Genomic DNA, 13,060 nt, shown 5'->3' with positions numbered 1-13,060 from the left:
TATTGATGCCGACTTTTGCGAAGGCTCTTTATAACTAACACTATAAATAATGAATTTTGATAATAGATGATATAAAGAAAATACGTTTACACAAACAATTATTAATGTACAAACATAGATATATCATTAACTGTTCAAAATGAATTGATAACAAAAATGAAATAATATACAATCGGCTCTTATCTTTTTAATGTTAAATTAGTCATACATACATATATATATAAGTACCGATTTAAAATAAACTGTATCTTAAGCGATTATGAATAAAGTAAATTCTTTTTAGTAATTGCACCTACAAGTTAATTTACTTTACACACACTACAGTTTGGATATTTATCGCTTGATGTATAGAGCGTCCTGTATGGGCTAAAAGGTCAACCGGAGAGCAATATTATACGTTTTGATGTTTGAAATTAAAAAAATAGCTCATTTCAAGACCTACAACGTTGATAACCTGAACAAAAATGGCATTGGAGGTAAACGGGTCTGAAGTCGTCTGTTATATGAAAACTACTTACCTTAACATCGACTTTCTGCAGGATTGATTATGTGTCTGTTATAAATCAGAGTAATTCAACAATGAAAATATATTGACAATCCTCCCAAACTTTTAAAACAATCAGTTAAATAATTCATCGATTCAAAGGTTTTTTACTGTATGAAAACAGTAGATAGTGGTTATTGATTTGAAACGTAAATATTGATGTACGACACTTGTATAACCTGGTCGTGCACTACAATATCTATATTCGGTTATGTTGAGAATTCACTCAGTAATGCGTACACCTGTAGTTCATTAGTGGTAATACATTTCAAATCAATACACGAGTTTAAATGAGATATATTTAAGATCGTAACGGTTCATACTGACACCTGTTTTGTTCGTAGTTCAATATTGTTTTCAACAAACTGTTACACTGGTAGGAATATAACCTGACTAATGTAAGATATTATTTAGCTTTATGATCAAATTAAAACATGAAATAATAAGTTGATATAATACTTAACAGTATGATAGATAATTTATTTGATGTTAATACAGACAAGAGAATATTTTTATGTGTTGTAAATAATAATGAAAATAACTGAAAATCTTGTTCGTTTCTATTACTAACATTCCAAAACATATCTCGCATTTTGTAAGCACTTATTTACACGATGATAAATTGAATCCAGTAATATTTGACATATGTACAATTATGGCATTAGTTAAATCATTTCGTATTTTCCTTTCTTTTTCCTTCAAATACCATGCAATGTAATAATCTTTTATCAGTTTCAGAAATGTCTTGTATTTACATTTTATGTAATTTGTGTGCAGACATACTTAAATGTTTAATCCACACCTCATTTTATTGAGTATGAACTATAAAATCCAAAACTACAAGTGACACAACGGAATGCCTTATCTATGAAACTGTATTATAATATTGATTTTGTGCATGGACACGTTACTCATGGCTGGCATTTACAGAACCTTTCATTTATATTTATTTGAAGTATAAATAGAGTAATTTGTCAACATAATTCGGAACACATGAGCGATAAAAGGTAATTTAGTGGTTAAAAATTATAAAACATTCGTGCTTATCTCATTGTTTTAAAAATAAATTACACATTTAACATTATAGTGTGTATAAGGACTGGTTTGTTTGACAGATAGATCCACCCCACACGGTGTACAGAATACATAAAAAGACTCGTGTCAAACATTAGTATGATGTATTAGATAAACAGAAAATGGATTCGAGGGTTAAAGCTATTTACTTTGTTATATCACGTAGGCACAGTTAAACCAACGCCTAATATAAGACATTATCAGCTGTGATTACAACACCAAAAGAAACAAAATACGTATTGAAAAGGAATAATAGTAAAACATCAAGATCCTCCCTTAGAACTTCAATATATATATATATATATATATATATATATATATTATATATATATATATATATATATATAAATTTTCATAAATTACACTTTGACACGTGTATTGTTTTATATGTTAATATCTAACAAACGCTTATGAATTACAATATGATAAAATGTTAAATGTATTTGTAAGTATCAGAGAACGGATTTGGAACTAATTTGTAATTTATGGTGGCAACTGTGTTACATGAAACACAATATCGTGGTGACAATAAATAGGTGGTTGATACACATTCTCCACTAACAAACATAAAATAGCAAGTTTAGGAGCATCTTGATACTCTAGGGGTAACGCTCACCATCGTGCTCTGCACCCCTGGAACATTTCATGGCATAATTGAAGGCACAAGTAGTTTTATTAGTTTAGAGCGGGTTACGGATGAAAAATTACCAATTACATACTGACACGATTACGATGGACCGACATCCAATTTGAACCTCAAGATGCGTTTACGGTACAACAAAGGATCAAATCAGTCTGTTCGTTTTACTCACCAGGTGTCGTACCTGTAACTTTCAATTTTGAAATGAAATGTTCCAGGGCAATGACAGCGAGACATTTCCGGTTTCCATCGGCTGATAGGCTTATTCTTTACTATCAGACTGAATGAAATGATTATGTTTTGATGAGAAAATCGATGCGAGAGTGATGGGAACAGGATCTGAATAAGCATAAAACTACAAAACACGAAACACTTGAAGACACGCAATTCTAATGCCAGTGCTATTTGTTTCATAGATCGATAAATGTAACATATTTTGCTAAAACATTCATCAATGATAAAAAGTTGCAATGTATCTACAATTTAATACTGTTTCCGGATGTAACCAACACTGTCTTGACACTCATTAATTATATTGCATATCAGAAGATATATTATCATCATCAGTATCCCTTCTCTTAGTATAAACTTTTATCTCATTGCTCTTTACGTTGCATCAGTAGTAACATCAAACACGTAATTGAAATTAGATATTGAAACAAATTCACAACTTCTATAAATCCATCTCAAGTTAGAGAAAATGCATTCGAAATTAGGGACATAAACTATCATAATGTGTGCGAAAACGCTGTAATACGCATAGGATATTGTCTATAGGAGCAGAAGAGGGAGAAATGGGGACTGGGTCAGATATACCATAATACAATTTTAAAGCAAACACTAAATGCATATATATATAGAGAGAGTTCACGGTGAATGAAAGACCTGGACATGTGTGTATTGAAAGAAAATAAAGAACACCCTTTCACATCTTTTCGATCCGAGGATGAAACTTTGTGTACATGAAAAAAATATTGCATTTTTAAAACTCACCTTCACTGAATCACTTCTCTTATGATATAGTTATTGTTTATATAAACTTGTAATCGATGAACAACTCTACTGCTCATAGTCTTTATCACACATACCTCACATCCATTAATACTACAATGTAACTAGACACAAAGACAGGCACGCTAACAATGGATGTAAACTAAACCAGCCAATACTGAAATCATCTCACACTATCATGGTAGATATAATAAGTGGACATTCTTAATAAGATATGCTGATTTTTTATAGTAGAAAATTATTGATTGTAAAGATTAACACCAGTGGCATTTTTCATGATAATAAATATCATATGTCTTCATTTATTATCCTTTGTGGGTGTAAGTCGACAAAATTCCATTTTGGCTTTCCATTGTTGAATTAATCGTACATAACCATTGTCTGTCGGCATATATGATATATTTAAAAGCGTTTACGGTACAAAGACATGCATTGCCGGGCTTTAAAATTTGATCTCGATAATTATTTCACAACTGAATACCGATGTTTTTGAGATGAAAATTTATCAAATTCAAATAAAGTACTGATTAATCACAAAACCGAGTGACTCCCAAAGCGGAAATGTTTCAAAGAAACGATAACATTTCTCGACCTAAATAAATCAATCGCCAATAATTTTTTTCCCCCAAGATTTTTCAGTACATAACACAGGACACACACATACACACACACCCTCACACACACACACACACCCTCTCACACACACACACACCCTCACACACACACACACACACACACACACACACACACACACACACACACACACACACACACACACACACACACACACACACTTAAGTCATGAGGATGATGACAACAACAACATCATCATCATCTTCATTATTATCATCCTCATCATCATGAACATGTCTTTTTTATTACTGCAACCATCATCATCATCATCATCATCATCATCATCATTTTTTTGTTTTTTGTTTTGACACTTACACACCATTTACTTTCACAACATGACACATCCACAGGAGCTTTCGGTATATGTTGTACACATATAATACAATTTACCTTTTATGCTCACTCATACATCCTTACATCTAACTCATACACCCTTACATTTCACTGATACACTTTTACACCTCATTCATACACTCTTACATCTCACATGTACACGCTTACACCTCTCTCCCACTCTTACACTTTTATACCTCACTCAAATGTATTTCACTGTACTGATACGTTAAAAAGGAAATAAATAAGGAACAACAGACAGGCAGACTGACAGACAGACAGACAGATAGACAGATAGAAAAGGTATTTGAGAGGATAGATAAGAAAATTGAGGAAGGGAAAGGATGGTAGTTACTGTTAAGTTGTATATAGTGTGTGATAGTAAGAGACCAAAAAACTATACATGGAACTATGTCAGAGATTGGTGATTTCTGAAATTCCTACATGCGTAAAAAAATCATTCTAAAATTTAAATTATATTGGAGATCAAATGGAAGCAGGAACACATAATCCTTATCGCTATAACATAGAAGAATACAAAGTTTTTCAACGTCGTAAGCTAAAGATCTATCTGGCAGACCAAACAAAGCGTCTTTGTGATCATTTTTTCTTACTGACTGTCCTGCAGAGAGCGAAAGTGAGCAAAACCCCTGAGTATCGAGATTGTTTACTGACAAAGGCGACATCCGTTTACAGTTGTAATGGTAACCACATCAATCCAGTCTATTACACGTAAATCTTCCCGATGAAACACTAGACTCGTCGTTTCGTGGAATTTATGTAATTGAGAGCCGCATCAATTGTTGCCGACTATATACCAATACGTAATAATCTACTTTTATTCCAAGCAAATTAAAAGATAAAATAACGTATTTATTTATAATTTTGCGATAGTTTACACATTTATACACTTTTTGTCGCATTGGCCCAATCCTATCAAATTGCTCTGTATTTGTTTGTGTTGTATTTCTCAATATGATAAAGTGAAGTCCTATGTATGGGATGAGAGACAGATGGTCGGCTGTCCGAAGCCCAATGTTCGCCTACCCTTCAAAAACTCTTTATCGCAATTTTCTAAAGTGCCTAAGGGAACATTCTCGAATTCCATAGATATATTTTATATGTCCATAGCTGTGCAAGTTTAATTAAAGGACGGTATCATCATAAAAAATCATACCTTGGATTTTGATGGAAAGGAAAATGTAGGGTACCTCAGGGGAGTTTGTTAGGTCCTCTTCAGTTCTTGATATATGTCAATGATATGCAAGTCAGCATTGATTCTAACTACATGTTGATGGTGTATGCAGACGATTTTGCTATACTTTTTCCCATCTAAACCCAGCAGTAATATCGCAAATAATGTCTTTGGTGTTAGAGTACTGTCAAAAATGATTAGTGGATAACAAGCTTTCTCTACATTTAGGTAAAACAGAAAGTATTATTTTTTAAGAAAATTGGATAAAGCTACAAAAATGAATTTTAAATTATTGTGCAATAATCATGACATTGAAGTTATGAAGTGTATAAAATATCTTGGTATAGACGTTAACGATTTGCTATCAGGTGAAGAAATAGCAGATTCAATTGTTAAAAAAGTTAATCAGGGACTAAAATTTCTCTACGAAAATGTGCAATGTCTATTGTATAGGTCGAGGAAAACTCTTAGCTCGGCATTGATTCTTTGTCATTTCGACTATGCATGCGCTGGTTGGTATGAAGGGTTGTCAAAAAAAAACTAAAATTAAATTACAGGTAGCACAAATAGGCACAATATAAGATGTAGTGATTTTTTGCGTACAAACATGTTAGACATTTATTATATGGTTAGTAAAATCAGACTGAATCATATGTTTAATGTTTTCCATGAAAAGGCTCCAAACTATATGTATACTTCCTTTAACAAGAATCTTTGTCTACAAAATACTCGATCCTCAACATGTAATTTCAGTCTCCCATCAGTACAAGGTAAAGAATCTACAACTTTCTATTTTACAGGCGCAAAAGAAAGGAATTCTCTTCCAGATTATATTAAAAGTATATAAAACAAGCTTAAATTCAAAACGTCACTTTCAAAACAAAATGCAAGAGAATCATGAAAGTTATTATGTATATTATTAAGGGAAATACATTTGTAAATCCATTTTAAGGACCCCAATGGAAATAAGCATTTTAACATTTTTTCTTTTTTTCTTTTTATGCGAAATCCTAGGATACATGTACTTTTGTCTTTATTAATAATTATAACTAGCTGATACATTAAAGATATAGCTAACAACTTATTCCTGATTATGTATAACATGTTATATGTGCCAGATATTCATATGTCTGTTTACAAATCTGTACATATTTATCCTGAATAAATGTATTATTATTATTATCATTACCCTTATTTCGATATACGTTGTTACGCATTTAACGGTAATATTACCTTTGACCGGGCGTAGCCACGATTTTTACAAATATTTTCCCTGTCCGTATATGTTTTTTGCACGTGAAGTAGGTCTACACGTGTAATGAATTATTCTTGACTGAAATGGTACTATTGTGCCTTTTTCTGTTTTGTACGTAATAATCTTTTTTGTTGAAGTGTGCACTTGTGGGTTTTAAACATTCTTCATAATTTTATTTATTTATTTATTTATTTATTTTGATAGCCAATATTTCATTCATTTACTTTTATTCCTTTGTTGTTATTTTTTCTTTTATTAAGTGTAGTCACACAGGTAACTCCGCCTGTTCTGATACACTGTTTTAAAATGAGTTGGAGTTACTCCCCCTCCTTCATGTTTACTTCCGGACAGACGTCCCACGTGGAGTGGTTGGCTACAAGTGCACTTTCTACGATTGCTGCCTCTCTCAAATGTTCAGAGGTATGGTATGATGTACAGTTATAAGTCCGTGATCTACGGTTCGTACAAGTATACATTAGATATATAATGTACATGTTAACAGGCCCTCTTATTCAGACTAAGCCTGGATATTGGCAATGTACGAAGGATTTCAAGTTTGTCACAAATTCGTTTAAAGCCAGGCTTATATATATATCACAAAGATAGTCTAAATTTAAAAGGAAGTATTTTTCGTGAGTCAGTACGTTATGCATTTTAAATATATAGATATAATCTAGAATACATACATTTGTTCGGTGTGTGGCGAACCTCTAGTGGTCATACCAAAATGTCAAGATCAACGAAGATTGAGTTACAAACTAAACCAAGGACAACAATATGGTTTTGCTTAGATTATTCTCACATTCATCCATTTATCATTCCTTATCAATACTTTTAAAAAATCCATGTATCAGAGTGAAAAATCATAGCCTTTTATGAAATATTTCATGCCAGTAGAACGATAGCTAGTTTTTTTGTTTTTTTTTAATGGTAAGTAAATATACGCAGTTGTACACGATTACACATACATTGCTTTAGGTTTGGTTTGTATTTAATGCCTGGCTTATTTTAGGGTATTTTTAACAAAAAGAAAAAAGATATAAGCAGAATGGAGAAATGTGGCGATTTTCTGATACTTAATCTTTAATACAAATGTTTACCTTACCATAGCTTTACTATTGCTCCAGCGTGCGAAACCTAGCATGTCGAATCTAAACTTGATATGCTAGCACGATAATCCTGTACAGGTATATTTATCAAAGATCCTTCACCTATTGGTTTCCATGCTTTGATTTCTATTCTGATACCATGCCTATAGTTGATTCACAGATTGCGTGCTTTTGTAGGGTTTTTTTTCTCATGTTTTGCATGTCAAAGACTCAAAGGTCATACGATTTATTTATTTAAACAAAAGTGCTGTCATGCTTTGTTTCCTTTGAAGTGAGGTGTGTGACGATTTGTGATTCTATAGTTGGTAGACATTGCTTGCATGAAAAGGTCTCTAAGGGTTGCGCTTCAGCTTTGAAGTTCAAAGGTCATGATCTGTAACTTCAAATTTGATTACAATAAAGACTGTTCTTGGTTGTCATAAATGTTTATATTTAGGACGCAGGTTGCTTGCATGGGAGAGGGGTGGGGTGTTGACAGTCACATGATCTGTTACTTAAAGTAAAGATATTATGAATCTGCTGTCGTGTCATCCAAGATTGCATCTATAATAACCAAACCGAGGCTTCTGATAAATTCAAATTCGAACATAATTCGTTTTTGTTGAATTTTTTTATTAAGGTGTATCAAATGCTTCAGAAATCACGTATAAATTTGTTTTTATAAATCCAAATGGGGACCCCTGATTGGTTGAAATGCCAGACTGTTGCTTGCTAAAGATGGAATATTTCGTTTTGGGAGACATTCCTACGATTGCTTGCAATCATTTAACACAAATCACTGATTATTTATTCTCCTTTTGAGAATCTTTTTACTTCATTTTTCTATTATTTTTCAGATCAGCGCAACGAAAAAGACCATTTCGTACTGACTTTACAATGACTGATGTTGATGATGCAGCGTTGGTTAGAAATCTGAGTAAAAAGAAGAAGAAGAAAAAGAAGAAAGATCATGACGTGGTAGAGGAGAATGTTACCAACTCCACGAGAAAACATAAGAAAAAGAAACGAGCAGACGACAGCGAACAAGAAAATGCTGAGGATTCAGACAACATAACCGACGAATTATATAAAAGGAAAAAGAAGAAAAAGAAAAGCAAAGGAAATGATGATGAAGATGAGATCGTTGTGTCTCCGGTAGTGAAGAAGAAAAAGAAGCACAAGGAAAGAGAAATTATAGAGACAAATGAAGATGCTCATCAAAAAGAAAATTGTGAGCTTAAAAAGAAACGAAAGAAAAGTAAAAAATGCACGGATTTAAAAGAAGAATTGACTGATAACACTGACATTATTGAAAGTGAAATCCCAAAAAAGAAGAAAAAGAAAAGACGGTGCGATGGAAGTGATAATAGTTCCCCCGAGTGTAAAAAGCCAAAGTCTTTGACAGAAACGATTACTGCGCCTGACGAGGAGTCTATCCGTGTCAAGAAGAAGAAAAAGAAAAAGAAGCATTCTACGGAAGACAGAGAAACCTCACAGGAAGAGGACATGTCACCAAACAAATCGAAAATGGACATTACATCTAGTGGTCGTGTTGAGGAAAATGTAGGTAAATCTCAAGGGACTGAACCTATTGTTGGCCAGTGGGGTACATCATCTCTTGGAAATGATGCAAGGCAACAGAAATTCCTGCGACTCTTAGGAGGCTTCAAGAAAACTGACAACGCCAACTCTTTGGGGACAAACAAACCCAAAGGACTTTTTGGAAGTCTGAAAAGCACACCAACTAATATGAGTATGTCTTCACACGGAGGAAATAAAGCCATGGATTCTAAACAGGAGAGACTTTATCAAATGAACATGGAAAAGGACTATGAGAGGGCAATGTCAATGAATCTGAATAGGGGTATAGGTTTAGGGTTCGAGAAGCCGCCTGGTGAAGGTAAAAAGTTCTACATTGACCCTAAAGCATCCAAGTCGATAAAGTTTGATGATTGATACTAAATAGCATATGTATTTTTATTGTGCTTTGTCGTTTGTATATTATGCAAGACATCCTTGTATGTCTGTGCCATGTGGCAAAAAGAATTGCAGATCCTCCTTGTTTTGTGATTAATTATTGAAATTTCAGCTGTAAAAAAAATAAGTTTTACGAATACAGTGTTTCTTAAACCAGTGTTTATACCTGTTGAATATTACTTTTCTAATTGTGCTAGTGAATAATAATTTTTCCGAGATTTGGCATTATATTCTGAAATGTGAGTTTTAAAGTTATGACATGAAATATTTTCTTTCACCTTTAAGCTGCAAGGTAGATGGACAATTAATACGTAATATTTTCTTGAAAGCATCAAACTTTCCAATGAAGAGTTATCTTTTAAGGGTTTCATTAGCCTTATTGAAGATTAATTGGCTAACTGTATACTGCAACCCAAAATCTGGTGTTATGTATGGAGAAGAACAAAAATAAACACAAACAATCCAACAATTTTAATCGTTAATCTGGTACAAAACAATCTAGTTTACATCAAAACGAATACATACATGGAGACTGGGCAAAAATTGGTTTGCATGCAGAAAACAGGCAGGGAGTGGAACAACCCCAACCCAACCCTCACCCTCTCTTGTTTTCCACTTATCTCCAATCGCCTTGCTAGGTTAATACGAAATACATTATTTCCATTGGTAAAATAAATTACATCTCAATTAACATGTGTGCATTGATCGTCGAACTCATTATTCCGTAACTTACATAGCAAGAAAAAGGGTTAAATGAAATAAAAGAGTTTCCTCTTCCCAATACAATGTAACAATCGTTTAAGTTCATTTGTGCTATATCATACATTGTAGAAATACTGGAGAAGGTTTTCGTACACTTTCCTTTTAAAACACTTTACAACCAAACAGTGCAAAGATATCGGTGGGTCATGGTTATTTCGAAACACAATTTTCATAAATGTCTTAGAAATATCGAAATCAATTTGTTTTGTAATCTATAATGTACAAATATCGGAGAAATCTAATTAATTTCTGACCACGTGATCTCGATGTAACTAGAGCTGAATCTCTGTTCGGTGTCCGTTCATGTATGCCTTATTCTGCTATTTAGATAGGGAAAACCTAAGGATATCGGAATTCTTGTAATGATGCGAGTATGAGTATTATCTGCTCTCACACCATCAGTTTCCTCAAATGATGATGTTGAAATATTCAGTCTCATATAGCTACCGACAGCTTACAGTAGAAAGATCTATACTTACATCAAGGGTTCATATATTTTACTCCGTCACAATTTCTACAGTCAATACACGCATCATCACTGAGTCATTCAACTCAGGTGTTCGACAATGGTAATGTTCGGTTGAATGCAGCTAATCACGTCTTATATGTATTCTGATACTGATAGTCCGGGTTTTTTTTTTTTTTTTTTTTTGTTGGCGATATTGACCGGAAATTAGATGGAGCTCGTCTGAAAGAATGCCATAAATTCTTATTATATTTGAGCGTGTATAATACCAATCTGCAGGCCTTTTATGTGAATTGTACAGGCTATTATTTTACATTTTTATATATAGATCTTACATACACATGTCTACATAAAATCTTTCAAGGCAAAGTTACAGCCCATCATTATTAAGGTTTGTTTGACAGACGACAAGCAAACAACAGTCAGTTATATGTAGCTTGAAATAGAAATACTGTCAAAAAGATTAAAGTTTTGACGATTTAACCAAAACCTCGATGGAAGGCGACGAAATTTTCGCTGAACCCGTAAAATAATTATCTTTATTGATTTTACATTAATCTTTAAGTTTCGTCATATCCTTAAATATGGCTTAAATTAATGTCCTCAAATATAACAGCCTTTGCAGGAAAATATTCTATCCGACAATATTTCCCATTGACCAGGTAACAAAACAGTTGCCGTCTGCCTTATGGTATCGTCCTCTCTTTGATGCTCGTTAGTACACCTTTTGGCGCCGTTATTGTGGGAATATGTCGTTACTTACCTGGATTGAGTAAGATTTCTCAGAGTTCATTTTGTTTGAATCTTTCTTTTGATTATATTATTATTGAATTTGAGTTTGAGTTATAATTTTCTTGACACATTTTTTTTTAGTTTTTTTTTTAAGATTGGATATTTCATCTGGTTGGTCTCACTCCTCATGAGCAGTAGTCATAATTGTCTTCTTGTTTGATATTGGCGGTTGAACAGATCGGAGAAAATCGATGATGATAGTGATGCATAAAAGAAATGTCAAACCGAAATTGATTGAATTTAAGGTCTTAACCTATACTATATCTGGATCCTGATCGTTTTCGATACACAGAATGGGTCCTGATACTCTATAAATTTTGAAATTACTGAGAACTATTGAAAAACAAAGATTGCTTCAGTAGTTTTTATAACTTGTGATACAAGCCCACAGTAACAATGGTTAGACCGGAACGCTTAACAGCCGCTATAACTGATGACGGCTAAATTATATCAAGGTTTATGTAAGTCAGCGGCTAACATGTGTTTTGAAACGTCACGTTTACAGACGAAGAAACCGTTGATAAGAAAGAGAAAGGGGGCGTGGCTATGGGTCGACAGGCGATGTGTCAATCACACAGTTATGTAAATTATTCCAATCAAGGGACAAATAAGGGACAGTTTCCACGGCATCCACGTGCCTATGTCAATAGATATTTTGCTATTGATTTGGAGTGTCATGCACATGAATTTTTTTAAGACAATGCCTCGAAAGTTGTAACAAGTATAGTTTTTCCTAAATTCTATTAAAGCACGTATGGTTTGGTGAAGTGTTTTTTTAAGAAGTTAAATATATTTTATATAATCTCCCTTTGCCACATACACCTCATTTGACTTTTACCCTGAATAATGATTTCTTGTCTCTTTACACGTGTAAACTATACCCAGTTTATAAAGTATCTCGGGAATGTTTTGATCATTCTGATTACATAATAAAAGGCTGTTGGAGTGTGATATGAAAGTTTGGATACCACTAAAATTATTAAGTCATCTTTTATGTGAATTTTCATTAGTTAAAATTGATGTGTCTTGTTCACAATTTGCGTCAGCATTAATGACATATGATAAAACCCAGTTCTAAACGATATATAGATTATATGTATGAAAAGATGTTGCAGTAATGACTGGCTGTATTATTTCATTGTTTCAAATCAGATATCACTTTACATTTATCCTGTTCGGATACACTAGGTTATCAGATTCCCAAACACGATCTTTTTTTATGTTAATAGACTGTAGTTTGCAGAATTAAACCGTGTACTATTTGAATGGCATCTTGATGTCTACCTGTTA

The 13,060-nt window shown here is 33.1% G+C and overlaps 1 protein-coding gene across 1 annotated transcript; it reads left to right on the top strand.

Moving 5' to 3' along the window:
• Positions 1–7,042: 7,042 nt before the first annotated feature.
• On the top strand, positions 7,043–10,303 carry LOC132555517 (lysine-rich nucleolar protein 1-like). The gene is made up of 2 exons (XM_060219866.1): positions 7,043–7,105; positions 8,631–10,303. Exon 2 carries the CDS (start codon positions 8,671–8,673, stop codon positions 9,727–9,729), a length of 1,059 nt encoding a protein of 352 aa, XP_060075849.1. The 5' UTR covers positions 7,043–7,105; positions 8,631–8,670; the 3' UTR covers positions 9,730–10,303.
• The last annotated feature ends 2,757 nt before the right edge of the window (positions 10,304–13,060 follow it).

The sequence above is a fragment of the Ylistrum balloti genome, unplaced genomic scaffold (assembly GCF_031769215.1).
Source record: "Ylistrum balloti isolate Yb309-2 unplaced genomic scaffold, AGI_CSIRO_Ybal_v1 Utg370502, whole genome shotgun sequence".
NCBI lineage: Eukaryota > Metazoa > Mollusca > Bivalvia > Pectinida > Pectinidae > Ylistrum > Ylistrum balloti.
The sequence above is the reverse complement of the archived record's forward strand: the minus strand, read 5'-3'. Positions and strand labels throughout refer to the sequence as shown.